The sequence below is a fragment of the Temnothorax americanus genome, unplaced genomic scaffold (assembly GCF_048541705.1).
Source record: "Temnothorax americanus isolate GAGA-0224 unplaced genomic scaffold, ASM4854170v1 Scaffold48, whole genome shotgun sequence".
NCBI classification, from domain to species: Eukaryota; Metazoa; Arthropoda; class Insecta; order Hymenoptera; family Formicidae; genus Temnothorax; species Temnothorax americanus.
In genome coordinates this window covers 926,250-944,307 of record NW_027509635.1, presented here as the reverse complement: position 1 = coordinate 944,307, position 18,058 = coordinate 926,250, and the positions used below count along the sequence as shown (strand labels likewise).

Sequence of the window (18,058 nt, the reverse complement as noted above, 5' to 3'; positions counted from 1 at the left end):
AGATAATATTGTACAATAATAAAACATTTTATTAAGCATTTTCCAACTCATTTTTATCAAATCCTGAGTTCGTAGAAGAGAAACAAATACACATTGCACACGTAACGTTACTGCTCTAGTTTCCGAGATATGCAGTGTGTTAAAATTAAAGATAAATAATATACATTTTTAAATAAAACTTGGTTTCCAAGCGAACAGGTTATTGATCTGACGACGTTGAAACCCATGTGTGGAACCGTTCAACGATAGCATCTCGATTCGCTCTCTAAACAGAAGTGGGGTGGGATGGGGTAAACCTCGGTTTGCGTGGATGTTTCTCTGGACAGCATTGTACATTCCATGTAAAGCGAGATCCACACCTTCCCCCATCCCACCCCTGCTTGTAAGGCGAAACAAGGTCTATATCATTGTACGATTCGGGTTTTTAACTTTCCACGCAAACCGAGATCCACCCCTGCCCACCCCTGCCTGCGGGAGGGGCTACGCTTACATGTGTACTGTTTATACACATTGCACATATTAGCAAATTACTTCCTTTAATATTGACACAAACTGTTTGATACCGAAATGACGCAACGAAATAGACATGATTCACGAATCACTACCGGTCCTTTTCAAGATCAAAATCGATCCTTTTAAAAGTCATTACACTATATATATAACGTCGGAAGACCCAGAAAGCCACGTCGGAAAAAAATAGGTAAAAAAATAAGTACAGCAAAAATTATAAAAAATAGGTAGGGTACATATTTTTTTCCCTCGATTGACAATTACTGTCGGAGTCACAACAAAGATTTTTACCGAGAAGCCGCAAAAAAATATCAAAATTTATAGAAAAGGTCCTATTGTAAATAATTACCAATTTTTTAACTGTTTCTCTAGAACATAATTGGAATAAATAGAAAATATTGTATCTTGTGTCTAATTAATTGTATTATAAGTTATCGTTAAAACTTAAAACGCATTTTTTTTCAACTGTTTCAGTTGATCTCTTAAATATAATTGCTTGACTGTGTCATCGAGAGCTGCCGCTTTTATTGATAATAGTTTTGATACTGGTAGATACATAGTCGTCGAATACTGTTCGAAAGCGGACCGCGCACGCGAGCGAGGACACGAATCGCGGATACGAAGAGACAGTCAGAGAGCAGAGTTGACGAACACACACAAGCACAGTTTATTTTCTATTTACAATATTTACAAAATGCAGAATCGCGAATATAAGAATGGTAGAGATCGTGTCGCGAGAAGCGCAAGCGAATGCCGAAGCAAGCTAGCGACAGAGCAAGCAACTCTAACTATTAAGCGCAAGCGAAAAGGAGCGAGCAACTCGAACGATTGACAGCGGCAACTCGATTAGCAATAAAGAGCGACTGGCCCCGTTGCCAAGAGCGCGTGTCTCTTTAAGCTCTCAGGGGCTTCTCGCAAATTCGAGACCTTTCGAATACATGGCACGCTTCACCGAGAGAAGTCCCCGAGAGATCCGTGATCGACAATTATAAACAGAGGAAACAAAGCGAACACGCGCAAAGATCATTCGCTCGGCAATGCTTTGTTTCCGCTGTTTACTCATTCGGTCGTCACGCCGAAAGTCACGGCGATAACGCTCGAGTCTCGGTGCTCGCAATTGCTGTGCTGAAATTCTAATTTATTATTTCGACTCCGGTGTCGATATGAACGTTTAAGCAATCTTAAACAAATACTCATTTTTAACTACTTTGTTAGTTCACTTTATTCCTATTTTTGATCAACTTTTATAATTAAGAAAATTTTGCGTATATTATTTCGTTTCGCGACCACTTAATAAACAATAGACGTTGTAATGACCTTACCAGTTGTTGTTACACGCTATGCTATATGTACTTATTATAATACAAATATCCGTTATAATAACCTTCAGTTCTCGATGATCTCCGAAGGCAGTAGAATCGTATTTCTAGAATTAAGAACTTCTTGTGACAAGATACATCGCGGGATACACCAAAATCAATAGCTACGAAGAATTGGATCTAATTCTAGCATAATTTCAATAAATAGGGTGAGTTAGTAGAAATAGAATACATTTATATGTTTCGTTTAGAAAATATAACAGTTCTTAAAATATGATTTGTAAGAACTAGCATGGCAAACATCCTCCTCCTCCTCAGTCCTATTACTCGTGTCCGAGCGTGGTGACTTCTCTTATTCATATACATGTGTTGTGCACGTGGATTATTATACCCATTGTATATGGAACCTACAGTTTAACGCCAATTTCGAACGACAATTTTTAAGAGAAGTTCTCGTGGCAAGACATACTCTCGGTGGTTTATTGCCATTGCCTTCCGAGAGGAGAACGAGCGAATAAAATTTTCTAGCTTTACAGGGAATCGAACCCAGAGGACCTTTGGCTCAATAGACCAGTGCGCTGTCTACTAGGCCACGCTCGTCCTATGGCAAACAGTCCAATATTATTTTTCAAAAATCATCAAGAATAGGTCACGTATGTAACGTACGTCTTTACAGGTACATGAAATAAAAATTGTCATAATGTCGACTTTTATTGTGCGCATTTTAACATTATTAGGCATCTTATCCACTTGTCAAAACTCTGATTTGGACGTTACGACTCAATTTTGCCACGTCACATAATACTTGAGCACTATACAGTCCAGTCAGATCTTAGTACAATTGAGAATGATTACTATGTTGGTACATGCTCTATTCGTATCAGACTTGATCGCCCAACGAAAAGTATACATTTTCACAAGAGAAGACAACAAATAGAAGAACTAGAATCTCTCACTCTGATAAAAGTATATCCTCTAGAGTTCTATACACCAACGGGCTTTGTACACAAAAGTGATTCTATGGACGTATATTTTGCTAACGAGTTATCAGAAGGGCAATACATATGGCAAATAGATTTTAAAACAATACTGAATGATGAGGAAGCTGAATTGTTTACAACTACTTATGCAGATGAAGAAGGAGAAAGAATTGCGTAAGTAAATTTCAACATATACTAACAATAAGTTAAAGAAGTGTCTAAGAACATGTTTTACAAAATATTAGAACAGTTATTGTTTATAAATAAATAAATAAATAAATATAGGTATATATATATATATATATATTTGTCATTATTTTTTATCATTTCTGATGGCCATGAGCATATGGAAGAAGTTTAAAACTACTTATTTTGTAAAATTTAATGAGATATAATACTTAAACGCACATATTATAATGAAAGATAAACATTGTTTTATCTAGATACAACTGTAGGGTAAGCGAACATATTTCGGAACAGTACCTATTTCGGAACACTTTAATTTTTCTCATGTTAGCCGTCACGTAATATCAAAGTGTTCCGATATGGTTCTGTTTCGAAATACATTCGCTCTTACCCTATATTAATATACCAATCAGAAATAATTGCTCTCTTTAATATATATGGCTATTGTTTTGCATTGTATTTTGTATTAATTAATATTATTACACAATTGTGATAAAAATATAATAATATATATAATTCAGTAATATAAATATAGTAATGATACGTGTTAAAGTTTTATTATTCAATTACTTGGAATAAATCGCACTTATATATATATGGTTTATAATGCGTCAAATTATTAAACCGACAATAATTAAGCGCTCATATTATCTAAGGCATATCGTTTAAATGTGATAGATGGTTGCTGGGAATGAATGGAGCTCGAGAAATATTTCCATGTTGGGACGAACCAGTTTTCGAGTCGATCTTTGAAATTTCTATAATTTATTTTACAAAACACACAGTTTTGTCAAACATGCCTGTACGGGAGACTTATAGGCACGATGAACGTCTAACGTGGACGCACTTTCATAAAACTCCTGTAATTCCTCCTGATCTTCTGGCGATTGTAGTATCCGATTTTGTTTATATTACTAACAGAATCAATAGGAGATGGTGTAACGGACTTGGACGTGGTGGACGGCCCAAGGAGAGAGGAGCAGAGAACGTGGTGCGAGAGGAGAGAGAAAGGAGAGAGAGAGGACGGAGGAGGTGGATTGGATGGAGAGGGCAGAGAGGAAGATGAGGAAGTGAAGGAGACGGGAAAATCGAAGCAGGAGGAGAGAAACGGAGGATGAAAAAGGCGGAGTAATATGGAGGTTAGGAAAGAGACTGATGGAGCGAGAGGGGGGAGACGAGCGGGGGCGCGGGGGCAACAGAACTGACGCGAGAGCAACGCGGCGCTCGCGCAGGCGCACCGAGGGTGATGAGCGCGGAGGAGGAGGATAATAGATGCGGCAGCGCGGGACAGCAATGGGCGAGAGGTTGTGTGGAGAAAGCGGAGAGGATAGAGGGCGCAGCAAATGGAAGAAAGTGAGACGGCGGCGCTGGATAGCAGCTGAAAAGGGATGGCACGACTGAGAGAAGAGGTAGGGAACCGAGAAAAGTTGGACGCACTGGCAGAGGTGAAGTGTAAAGGAGGAAAGTATACGGAAGGTGAAAAGAAAAGGTGTAAGGGAGATGCGAAGGAGAAAAACCGTGGAGGAGCGGAAGGAGGACTGTAAGTAGAGGAGGAACGAGAGAGGCGAGGGAGAGGCGGAGACGGACGGAGATAGAGGGAGAAGAGAGGTGCAATAAATAACATACATACGGCTTGTTTATACAGGGATAGGAAAAGAGACGATGGCAGGGATGGGGCAAAGGTCGGAGGAGACAGAGTGGGTGGAGGAGATCAGGAAAGAAGTCAGGAAGATAGGCCAGGAAATCAGGGAAGAAATAAGACGGGAAGGAAAAGGCATCAGGAAGAAATTAAAGAAGATTGGAGTGAGGTTGGAGAGGCTGGAGGAGGGGCGCTGGCGGTGCGAGGAAAGCGAGGAGCAGGATGAGGAGGAGGAAAGAGAGACAGATGAGAGCAACGGGTGGAGAGGGAGGGAAAAGGAACCAGCGAGGATGAAGAGGAGTAACAGGGGAGTGGCAAGAAAGGAGATGACGGAGGAGGATGGAACGGAAGGCAGCGAGGGAGGTTGGAGCGAGAAGGGGTGGGGAAGAGACTGGTGGGAGGAGGTGGCCAGCGAGGAAGATAGGAGAAAGGAGGAGGAGAACAGGTACGCGGCAAGAGGACATACACAGGGGGAGGAAAAAGGGGGGAGAAGGAAGGATGAGAATAAAAAGGAAACAGAAGGGAGAGCGAGCAGGGAGAAGGAAGACAGAGGCTACAGAGAAGAAAGGACGGCCAAGGAGGGCAAGGGAGGACCGGAGGAGAAGAGTAGGGAGGAGGAGGGAACAGAAGAGAGGAATAGAGCGCGGAGGGCGGTAGAAGACAGGGAGGAGGAAGTGAGGAGAAAAAGGGAAAGGAAAGAAAGAGAGGAAAAAGAGGAAAGGAAGGAGAGGGAGAGGATGCTTGGTCAGGGGGAAGGCTGGAGATTGGAGAAGCGGAGAAGCGAGGATCTGGAGAAGAGGAAAGGTAGGGAGAAAGGAGAAGGGCCGAGGGAGGAGATGGAGAGAAGGAGGAAGGAAGAGGAAGAGAAGGCGAGGAGACTAAAGGAGAGAGTAAAGAGGCTGGAGGAAGAGAGAGAGCAAAAGGAAAGAAGAAAGAAGAATGTAGTATGGAGAGGGTTGGATGGAAGGGACGCGGAAGAAAGGAGGGGCATGATGGTACGGATAGCAGAGAAGGTACTGGGGAAAGAGCCAAAGATTAGAAGGGTCTGGGAAAGGAAAGGGGAAGGAGGGAGAGAGGTTTTGATAGTGGAGATGGAGAATGAGAAGGAGAGGGCAGAGTTGCTGGGAAGATTTGGAGAGGTTAGGCAGAGGTGGGGGATTGGGGTGGACGAGGACCTGTCGATGGAAGAGAGGAGGACAAGGTGGAGGATGTTGGAGAAGGCGAAGGAAGAGAGGGACAAGGGAAGAAGAGCGAGGGTGGAAAACAGGAGACGGTGGGTGGATGGAAGGGAGATAGAATGGAAGGAGGAGGAGGGAAAATGGGAGGAGGTATAAAGGGGAGGGGTAACGTTGAGGGCTAGGAACGGGAGGAGGAGGAGAAGGGGAGGGTGCTAGAGGATAGAAGGAAAGCAAGAAAGAGGCGAAGGGTAAAGATAGCGGAGGACAGATAGGTGGAGGCGAGGATAAGAGAGAGAGAGAGGGAGGGGAAATTAGAATAGGAGAGAGAGTGGAGGAGAGGAGGAGAGCAGGAGTGAGAGGAGGTAGGAGGTGGAGGAGAGCACGAGAGAGACGGAGGAGAAACTCCACAGGAGCGGGGAAGAGGACCAACAGACCACAGGGCAGGAGACAGACAGGAAGGAAGAGATGAGACAGGAAGAGGTGGAGGGAGACGAACGAAGTCGGGAAGGAAGAGGAGAGGGATAAGGGAAGGGAAAAAGAGTTATTGTGAGGTCGCAAAAGGCCAGGAAATGAATAAAGGGGAACGTTTGTAAGAGGTTTGGGTACGTTCCTCGTTTAAAAACGCCTTGTAAACCCTGAGGGGAAATACAATAAACACATACATCTTAGAAATATCTTTTACCACCAGTCTGTATAATGACGAAAAAGACCTGTTCAAAACTTTCTATATAAACTAATAACAAATAGATTTACTAGTAATAATTCTAGATGTTCAAAATTGTTTTTACCATATCGGCAAGAAATTGTAACGTGGCCATATAAATCCCAAATTTATTTGTTCATATTTACACGTTTTCAATTATTGTTTGTTCTTTGTCTGTGCACTGAAGATGACTTTACAATTCGAAACGTTCGACACTACGTTATTGATATTTATTTACATGACAATTTATATTTGACAATAACAACTATCTTTCACTAGTCAATTAATTTCGTGGTTAATCTATTAAAGACCTTAAATTATTTAGTTGTTGGATATTTATTTTTTTTCTAAATATTACATATTTACTATATTAGACTTGTTAATTTCAACAATAAATACATAATAATACTCAAATACAATAATAATAAATACATAATGTTATTGAATATAGCACTATTTCCTATAAATAACTAGGAAATAATTTCTTAACAATTGTGATTGTAAAAGATATACATGCGACTTATCGAGAAATGTATCGTACTACGGAGAAAATTAAACTTATGTAGATATCTTTTCCGTAATACGAACCGACGTTATGTGTGTGTTAGAAATTTAAAAGATCGAAGATAGCGGAATGTCGAAACTGGGTACATCATATCATTCATCATATGTAGAAGAAACGTAAACACCTATCGTCTTTTATATAAAAGCAAAATTAAAACCGTTATAGTTCACTTGAGTTTATATTCGAAATTTAAGACATACAAACTCTGATTTGTACACACATTTTATTACACAAATAGAATAAAAAGTATAATTATATATCTGATTTTTAACGTAAAGGAGAATGATTTTTTATAAATATATCATAAATAAATATATTTCAGAGATGTTACATTATAATAACATAAAAGGCATAAATTAGCGTAATATAGAAATAATTAACTTTTGTGACGTGACATTTGTCGCGTCCTCCGCCCAGACGGTAGCTCGGCCGAGGGGAAGGTTCGGGGTGGCGCCTCGACTCGAGTCGAGGAAATTGTTTTGAGCCTTTCGACTCACGAGACTCCTAGAGATATCATTGCCACCTTTGACTAGAGAGGATATAATTAATTAAACAGAATTAGTACATAAGTGTAATATACAAAGTAAGTCATTAAAAGCAATAATAATTAATTATTTATTTCTCGTTGAAGATATCAAAATCTCGGGTACTCGCAACTCGCAACATGGGTGTTTTCGAAGAAGCGCTCGGGGTTATATTTTGGTATAGCATATGTTACATGCACTATACACTATACCAAAACCTAACCTAACCCCGAGCGCCTTTTCGGAAGCACCCTATAAAGATACACGCGAGGCGGTCTCGCTCTGCGCGTGCATTATACATATACTTGGCGCGAGACACTATTTCTATATTACAAAAATAAATTTTTTAGTCTGTAATCTCGAGAAAATGGAACAATCAGGATGTTCGGAGTCGTCTGTCTGGAAACATTTTATGGAATTCAAGACCATAAAGTGCTCACTTTGCTCTAAACTTTTAACTGTACCAACGGCAAATGTGTACTATTATTTAAAGAGACACATAGACATTTATCACCCTGATAACCCAGACAGTAGTAGTATAACTTGGTGAGCAAATTATTGTATAATTGTATCTCGTTACATTGCAATAATATGACCATTTATTATTGTTTATTGCTGGTGAACATCCAAAACGATTTATTTCAGGCACATGATCGAAACGCGGAATAGTGGATTATATTGACGTCATTATCTTATCAGTAATATAAGAATAAACGGATGTTCTTCTCTCTAATGGAAATTGAGAATCAGAATGCTGAATCATTTTTAAAATTTTGAGTGGAATTAATGGATTGTAATACAATGGCATATAAATTTTTTAATTAGTTCTAAAAAAACAATTTTAAGAAATAAAGTCATATCACATACGTTATTTTGTCGTATAAAAATCGATTTTCTTGTAGAGACTATAGAGACCCTCGTCATCTTCATCAATTTTAATCATCATTTATTTGTATCATAAGTTTAACGTCAAAATGCCTTGTTTCCAATTATTTCAGTTGATCTCATATAATTGCTGAAGTTTTATTATATACGTTATCGAGAGCTGTCTTTCATTAATACAGTAATTTTGACATTGATAGGTATACGTACATCTATTATATCTAGTTATTCGTTGAGTACTCATTTTTTATTACTTTATGAGTCTATTTTACTCTATTTTTTTATACATAAGTCTTTATAATTCTGTGTATGTAATTTCCCTATGATCTTATCTGTTGTTACGCTATGCTACTATTATATAAATTCAAATGTCGTTAGTTTCAGTTCTCAATCTTCCAAGGTAGTAGAATCGTGATATTTCTAAAATTAAGAACTTGTTGTAATGAGATATACATTTACCAAAATTAATTGCTACGTAGAATTACACTTATTCCCAACATAGATTTAATATATAAGGAAAGTTATATTAAAAATAAAATCATCTATGTGTTTCGCTTTGAAAATATAGCACGGTATTTAAAACATGATTTCAAGGAACGAGCATGGCGAACATAGTTACGTTCCATCAATATTACTTTTCAAAGTTGTCGAGGTCAACAATGTTTTCTTTAAAATCAAACTATATATAATTACCATTGTATCTACTTTTGTTAAATTGTTAATTAAAATAATTGATAATTTCGAGTTTATACTGTATTATAATTTCATTTTATGGTAATCTAAAACCCAAATACTTTATATCAAATAAGAACCTTATTTGTAAATTAAAATATATTTTATGTTGATTAAAAAGTTAATAGTATAAAGAAAAAGATCTAATACACAGAATGTAATGCAGAACGAAGAAGCACAATAATTTAGATTAAATATATATTTAATAAAACTGACATTAGTTAGAGTACTTAATAAAATTGACATTTTATATAAACACTTATTAATAATTATTTAATCAACAAACATTTCTAAATTAATTAATAGTTTTTACTTAAAACAAGAAATTAAAGTTTGTAGTGATGGTATTTGATATCGCAAATTGGAGAGATATTGGCGACACTATACGTAAGGATCACTATTAAAAACTGCAGTATCAATATTGCACCGTAAATTATAATACCTTTTTCAAAAAAAGTAAAAAAGGTGACAAGTACACGCGCAATGTATGTCGTAAATCTAATTCAAGTGGTAGTATTTTTAATTCTTCTTAATAAAATTATTGTGTTACATAGTTGCGTTGTCTAACTCTACCTAAGTGATATATGTATTTTTTGAAAAATGCATGAAATATTTTTAAATTTCGCCAGTTACGTGTATGTATTATCTCAAGCACTTTTAAATAAATCGAAGTGTTACTTATCTTTGTATTCCCATTTGAGAATTTCTTTTCACGTTGGAGAGAAAAAGAGAAAAGATGAAGTGATAAAGTTGCTCATTAATCCAAAGGACATAAGTGCAATGTAATGCAAAAGTTCCAATTTGTGATATCAAAAATAATAAAGATAAAATATTAATTTACAAGATATATACTTTTCCAAGTGGACAATGTAAATTTTATTTCTTAAAAAGACGTAATTAGAATTGCAATTACAATTACAATTACAATTACAATACACAATTTAATGTCTCTCAAAATTGTAAGCAAATTAAATGTAAGTCGATAAGATTTTGAAATCGCGATGTGAGATGTAATCGCATTATAACATAATTTATAAAGTAATTATCAGTAATTATCATGAAACAATATCTGTCCATATTGTTTCAATAAAAGAATAAATGGTGCGCAAAATCTGCTTTAATAACTGATTATAACGTCGATACAATTATTTAATTGCTCTAATTAATAATTACTCAGTGTACCTAACAATTAAAATATCTAGAATAAGTGAGTTGTATCGAGATTATAAAACAAAATGAAAAATGGGCGTTATATAAAGCCTGCTCATCGAAGAATATTTAAAGTAATAATTAATAAAATTACATATTTAGCTTTTAATTATGAAAATAATTATAAATAATTATAAATAATTATAAATAATTGTAAATGATTATAAATACTAGTCGGCGTACCACATTCAATGTACAGATCTTTTTTTGATAAAATTATTGAACTTATCGTTATCGTTTACTCAATGTGGTGATAATGTGATAACTTCTTGCGATTTCATAAACCCCATAAAACTCATAAATAAAATATTGAACTATATTGGTTATCAATTTGTACAGTATACATATAATCAAAAATGGTATTGAACAATTGCGAAAAGCACCTAACATCTATCTAGTTAAATTATATTATATATTAATCATATTAAATAATAATAAATTAAATATAATAATCGAAAAGATACCGTTTTAAAACGTAGATCACGGTGGTTTAAAAAATAACAAAACTTATAAAACTAATTTATCTATTAACTTTTCTGTTCGCGGTTATTCTCATGGCAGAAATTTTAATAAGCTCCATAAAAATTAATAAGTATTAATGATATTTCAAAAATATAAACTAAACATCTTATTGTTAACGGTATTCGCGGGAAGCAGTTATAATTTTTGAAAATTTATTGTCCTAGAATATATATAATTTTTACGCTATAATTATAAATATATGATATTATAATATAATATAGTTTATATTTTGTGCGAATTGTGTGCGTGCATGTTTCGACCATTAAAGATGTGAAAGTGAGCTTTACAATTCTTTTGTTGAAAAACTTTTAATACTAGTCTGGTCTATTTAAAACACACTTGAAAAAAAATTTTAAACTGCAACAACAATTGCTTCTATCGCTACGAATTTAACTTGGAAAAGCCAAATTCGTATCTTTTAAATTATCCATGATCCATTTGCTAAATCTCTCCTCGATTTCCGGTGTAAACACTTCTTTCCAACCACCCGTCCTTCCTTGCCGAATAAACATTTCTGGTGGCATCACGATGTCAGAAGTCGGCTGATTCACCATCGGATTCTTGCGGAAATTCTCTATTCTTATATAATCCACTAACTTGATGATCTTCTCGTCACTGTAATGCTTATCAAAGAATGCAGCAATTTTTTTTATGTTTCCAGATAAATCCTGTGCAAAATAGATAAAAACGTTACGTATAGAACAGTAATATCTTTAAATTAGATGTATGTAATATTTTTAATTATCTTCTGTATTTTTATTGTTAAGGAGGCTCTTACCTCGATCATAAAACGACAGATCTTTATGAAATTAAATTATGTTGTAAAGTGAACCACAACGAACCGATGCCCAAAACTTTAGCATAGGTTGACGATAAAAATTTTAAAAATATCAGTATTGAAATTCGCATTTTTAACACAGGGCATATGGTAAACACTAAAATTTTTACCGGAAGCGATGTATTTTCTTGGCAAGTTTGCGAACCAGGTAAACAAAAAACTAAGGAATTGTAGTTAAAATAATAATCTTTCTAATGATAAGAAGAAAACTTGGTGTTGACGATGAGTTATAAAAAATATTGTAGTTTTAATATGACGTACGACAGGTTAGGCGAATGATCTTCCGAGTGTCAAAATCGCGCGAAGTTTCTAAACTCACTTGCACATGTTTTTTCTCTGCGCTGTATGGTAGCGGCATAATTATTCTCTCGCGCATTGACAACCTTTATTTTCGAGAATTTTCCTTTCATTTTCCCTCTCAGCATTCTCACGTTATATCTTTCTTTTAGCTCCATCTCTTCATCGCATCAATCGCTACAACGCTACACGGCTACACCTCACTTAGCTCACTTAGCTGCAGACTGCTGCAGACGACGTTGTAACACGCGCATGTTATTATTTTGCTCTTTAGCACTGACGTAGTCAACTGACTTATTGTATAAATTTTAATATTTGCACTAATAGAACATATAACTTACTCTTACACTATGTAAAAATTATTATTTATTTTTTTATTTAATTTTCCGATAATTTTATAACCAATTATTAATGATAATTTTTCAGTTGCTACATTGATTAGAGCAGCCGGATATAAGAGCCTCCTTAAATCCAAATAATATGATCAAGTATTATATAGAAGATTTAAGTTTAATTTTACTTATGTATTTTAAATAGAATTTAAGTAGAATTTTACTCATATTTCTAATACTTAAAATCTCAAAAATTATAAAAAATTAAAAATATTTAAATTCCTCCTATTGTTTTTTAGAAAACAAATTAACACATGTAATAATTAAAAAAACTTCTTTATATTTTATATGAAACAACGCACTAAAGTAGAATTTTCTTTTATCTCACGTTTATCAGATCCTCGTAGAAGAGAAACATCATATTTGCTCTGTGTCTTATCATCCACGCTTCCTTCACGTGTTTCCAATAAGGACTCCATAGCGCTGAAATTGTCGGAGAGTATAGATTTTCAAAATAATAACTGAGATTCTGAGATAATAAATTAAGCTGAAGAAACTAATCAACATTTCGTAAAGCTTACTGTGGTCATTCATGAAATTATTACAGAACTGTTCAAAGGATCCCTCATACTGTTTCAAAGATTTCTGGAATTTATACCACGAGACAACCACGTCTCTTGGATTTCTTGCAACGTAGATAATCTAAGAACAAAAATGATCAACGGTTGACTGCAAACTGCAAATTTTCATATTCTAATGTATCCCTTCGACCCTTCGACGTATGAAATAAGATAAAGAACAATTAACTCAAGTATACATAAATGACAAATGCTTCGACAAATTTAAGGTAGTCGTCTCGTCAGGACATGTATTAGATAAAGTTTTCGATTTTGGATTTTATATCAAATTATATGATCAGCTTTGCAGTCGATTTTTTCTGTGGCTTCTTACCAATTATTTACTCTAGAAAATCGATCTCGAAAATCACAAATTTTGCATTACTTCATACAGACGGCACGAAAAAGAAGGCTCTATCACGGTTTCAATCACATATTTTCGCATTTTTCAATTAGATGAAGTGAGAAAAAACATTGCTTTCTGTACATTAGATTTCGAAGAATCCGATGCAACCATAAAATATATAGTTTACCGGAGATTTCGCTGCTAATTTTTTAGTTTATTTTAGTGAAAATGCGATAATCGAGCAGACATTTTTTGGTCGAGGTGAAGTTGGGAAGACTTGGCAACGCCGCTGGCTAATCACTGTAGTTGCAGGTTATGGGGCTCGTCTTTTTTAGCCGAATTGGATAGTGATTGACACCCCTGTCATGCGTTTTGAAACCCTTTGTCAAAATTCAATCGAAAAGGAGATGTAACCTCACTTGTAACCTTTCTCCTTTCTCGACGACTCGCATGATCAGCTGATCAAAACGGAGTCAAATGAGAAAAATCACCTAATTTAGAAAAAGTAACATACTTTGTCACGTATGAAATTTTACACCATAATTTATAAAATTATTTTTTCCTTAGCAAAAATTGCCTGAAATATATTTCTGAACGTGAAAACCTACAAACAGTCACATGACTAGCACGTAGCGAGACGCCTACCTTAAAATAAAAATCTCGAAGCGGCAATGTTTACGCCTTTCAATTTTCTTCTCAGCGTTTATTATATCTATATTCTCCTTTTAAAAATATATACCGTCTATATATTATAAATAAGCATTCAACTAATGAAATATTCAATTGCAAACACACCTTGCAAGTACTATTTACGACTGTCGGCAACAGTTCGAGAGGCATGTGGCTCTTAATGAAACGCGGCGAGGGCTGACTTTTCACGAATTCGACGCTATTTCTTTCCGTATTAATCCTACCAGGAACGTCTTTCGCGATATAGTCGTCGAACAAAGCTCCCACCCTAAAAAAAATAATTTTTCTTTACTTCTGCAGTCATTGTGAAAAATATATACGAGTATATACTATATGTATATATGCATATAAGTGTATGTATATTATACTGTACTCGACAAAAGGAAATCTTTCTACTAAATATCTTCGATGTGCCTCGTCGAAATTCATGTCGTTCGCCACCAACCATACAATTTCCTGGGTCATCGTCGTACCTAGTCAACACAGCACGTAAAATTTAATTAATATTTGACAATAGCAAAAAATTGAAAAATTTTTTATTCCACACCTGACCTGGATCTGGATCACTTTTATTTAAGAATTTCATTATTCACAATTTTTTTATTTTTTTCAAAATTTTTGTGTTTGGACAACATTGACTCAGGTTTCATTAACAAAGAGGCTTTTTAAAATATCGACTGCTTTATGCAATTTTCGAAGTTACGATGTTATTTAAACCATTATATTTTTAAATAATTTGAGGTAATAGGAATTGGCGAAAATAAATTTATTGTTAAATAAAGTATCCTTTTTATGATAAATTTCTATTTAAATTCTTTCAATCTTCTTGCTTAAGAAAATTTTTCAAAACTTGCTTCTAAATTTGATCCTAAACTTGCTTCTAAACTAAAAGAAAAGTTAGAACAATATTCTAGAATTTATTTACTTTTGAAGTAAAATTATATGTGAAATGTATGGTAAAAGGAAGGAGATTATGTGGAATAAAATGATGTTATATGTGGGATGATAGTTTTGGGCTGCGTTCCAGAACCACGCTCTTAACGCTCGAGCGTCGTTCTCTTTGTTACTTACAGAAAGTTGAACAAAGACAGGGCACGCTCTTTGCCCTAAGAGTGTGGTTTTGGAACGCAGCCTTGGAAAAGTTTCGATTAAAGGTACAATTTAATGTTGTGCACAATTTATCATACAGCAAGCGATATTTGGTGTTATAACGGACAATTTGTAAAGCTGTACATAATGTTTCAGATAATATAAAAAGATTATTTCAATTATTATTACCCATAACATTTTTATTATGAGTTTTATGATTTTATATATTTTGTGTGTGTGTGTGTGTGTGTGTGTGTGTGTGTGTGTGTGTGTGTGTGTGTGTGTGTGTGTGTGTGTGTGTGTGTGTGTGTGTGTGTGTGTGCGTGCGTGCGCGCGTGCGTGCGCGCGCGCGCGCGCGTTGTATCTATATTATTGTGTATACATTCAGGTTCTTTCTTCTACAGAAAAAGCAAGGTCATGTATACATTGTTTGATAAGAGAACAGTTCTCTGACTTCTACATTCCATCGTATACTTCGATAATAAAATATATTACTTATAACAATGTTTTATCACAATTTGTGATCTAGAATCGCTCTTTTAAATTTATTATACCTACTTCCAAGTACAAGTTTCAAGATCTAAACTTTGAAAACGATTTACCTGATCTAGGATATGTAATGACCCATGTATCATCCGGACGAATTTCAAAATTATATATGTTGTCGCCCTCCTCGACATATTTATACGGCAAAAACCATTTCTTCTCACATATTTTAACGAAACCGCGTTTAAAAAACGGGTAGCATTTTGATAAATCAGCCGCCAGCTCATTTTTGACGCATTCCACTTTCAGATCGTTGAATGACATGTTTCGTTAAAAGCCTCCTCTTCGTTGGTTGAAATGTCTTTCGAGTGTCTTCGCGGCCGGTACCACACTAACAAGAAGCGAAGCTTTTGCGAAGTATACAGCGACAGCTAGTAAGGTGCTTTAATTCGCTTTGTAAGTCACTGTAGTAGACAGACTTACCGACTGTTCGTTAATGATCAACACGGGCACGCGATTCATATAAAAAAGGCCAGTATTCATTAGTCGGTCCTATTTCAAGATCGTCTTAAGTAATGTCTTAAGTTGTTAATACGGCTCTGTGATTGGTTAAAATGACATCTTAAGATTGAACTTAAGACGATCTTAGATATAAGAACCGACTATGAATACCAGCTTAGAAGCATAAGAATTTAACTATAAGATCTCTCTTTTATTTCATGTTGCACTTTCTTTTTGCTAATTAGATTAATTACACAGGCCAACAATAAGAAAAAATGTTTTTAAGTAACTTTAATCAGAATGAGTGTTTCTTATATTTTTGATCACAAAAAACAGTCCCCGCTGTCTAATTGCTCCAACACGTCAAGTTTTAAAGTTAATTATTTTGAATTTCTTAAATAAAGAATTAGCGATTCATAGAGAAAAAAGTATAATAAGTTTACATGTCTGGCGCCCAACTATTGATTCGTGTGTAAATTTCAGATGCGAGGGATCCGCTCGAGATCGAGACCTTCCATGCTTCTCTGCTTACCCTCTTCTTTTGATCCGTCGGAAAAGACGTGACAAAATTTGACATTTTAGTTATTATATGCACGTGACATGTAACACATATATCTTGTATATTAAATTCTATTTCTTATACTAAAATACGCCTACACAACTGCCTTGACCATCTCATCCTCTTACACATATACTTAATAAAATTCCACTTCCTTTTAATTAAAAATTAATTTTTTGATTTTTTAAAAATAAATATTATTTAGTGTCATAAATGCATGTTAATGTATAATTTTTTAAATTTTATATATATATTGTTTAAATTATTACATATTATTATAGGTATTATATAAAATTATAATTTATAAATTATTTATAAATTAATTTCATATAATTATTATTTGATATTTTTTACATACAAAGTATATCAATAAACAGAATAATAAATTTATTTTGCCAGTGAATAGAATAACAATTAAAGTAATTTAAATCGACCGTAACTGGCAATATATAACGTCTTTACCGATATGAACATTGAAAAACCGTGAGCCAACTTGGTTTGTCGGATTCACACAGCACATTTTCAGATCATCATCGAGACATTATTAACTTCGACCATAGGTTTTGGTCAGTTGATGTAATTTCTAAATTCAATAGTTTAAATTTTTATTGCGAAAAAATATTACCCCAGCCAGGGTTTGAACCTGAAACCTCCCGTATACCGTGCGGGTGTCGTGCCAATTCGACCACTGGGGCTGTGGTAATATTTATCGCAATAACAACTATAAGATGGAGAACCGACGCTTCCGTCGACGGTGTATTTTTCAATGTTCATATTGGTAAAGACGTTATATATTGCCAATTACGGTCGATTTAAATTACTTTAATTGTTATATAAATAAAACTGCCAAAATTTACATAATAAAGTTGTTTTATTTACACTTAAATTATATTTACAGCTTAGTTGTGCTTGATACAATTATAATCTTTGAAAATTCATTGTCCTGCAATATATAAAATGTTAACACAAAAATGGACATATATATCATTATTTTTTTGTTAGAAAGGTACACAGAATTACAAAAATTTGCATAATGAACTTTTAAAGTATAATAAAAAGGAAAAGCCGTAAGTATATACTTTTACTAAAAAAATTTATCATATAAACTAAAGTTATATAAATTTTACACAAAGTAAACGGGAAATTCTATCTAATTTTGTGTAAAAAGTCAATATTGGTACATATTTTTGTAATATATTCTCTCTCTTCAGTTGTGTCATATATGCTAAGCAGTGTTGTACATTATTCGAATAAATTTTTATTCAATTACGAATAACGAATAATTTTTTTATTCGTTATTCTTTATTCGTTGATAGAATTATTCATCATTAAAATTATTCGTTATTCACAGTTA

At 34.5% G+C, this 18,058-nt stretch overlaps 2 protein-coding genes and 1 long non-coding RNA gene across 4 annotated transcripts; 2 read left to right on the top strand and 1 right to left on the bottom strand.

Moving 5' to 3' along the window:
* Nucleotides 1–1,577: 1,577 nt before the first annotated feature.
* LOC143903560 (uncharacterized) lies at nt 1,578–4,374 on the top strand. Its single transcript, XR_013258747.1, has 2 exons — nt 1,578–2,983; nt 3,917–4,374. It is a non-coding gene; the product is annotated as an uncharacterized LOC143903560 (long non-coding RNA).
* LOC143903551 (uncharacterized) lies at nt 3,947–6,486 on the top strand. Its single transcript, XM_077417235.1, has 2 exons — nt 3,947–4,535; nt 4,641–6,486. The coding sequence occupies exons 1-2, from the start codon at nt 4,496–4,498 to the stop codon at nt 5,966–5,968; spliced, it is 1,368 nt and encodes a 455-aa protein (XP_077273361.1). The 5' UTR covers nt 3,947–4,495; the 3' UTR covers nt 5,969–6,486.
* Nucleotides 6,487–10,074: 3,588 nt separating this feature from the next.
* On the bottom strand, nt 10,075–16,058 carry LOC143903552 (sulfotransferase 1C4-like). 2 transcript variants are annotated; one of them, XM_077417236.1, is made up of 6 exons: nt 15,761–16,058; nt 14,443–14,542; nt 14,175–14,337; nt 12,998–13,118; nt 12,805–12,899; nt 10,075–11,617 (listed from the first exon to the last, which is right to left on the bottom strand). In XM_077417236.1, the coding sequence occupies exons 1-6, from the start codon at nt 15,966–15,968 to the stop codon at nt 11,339–11,341; spliced, it is 966 nt and encodes a 321-aa protein (XP_077273362.1). In that variant the 5' UTR covers nt 15,969–16,058; the 3' UTR covers nt 10,075–11,338. The 2 variants fall into 2 exon arrangements, with proteins under 2 accessions (XP_077273362.1, XP_077273363.1); XM_077417237.1 differs by having other exon boundaries at nt 10,075–11,572.
* Nucleotides 16,059–18,058: the final 2,000 nt, after the last annotated feature.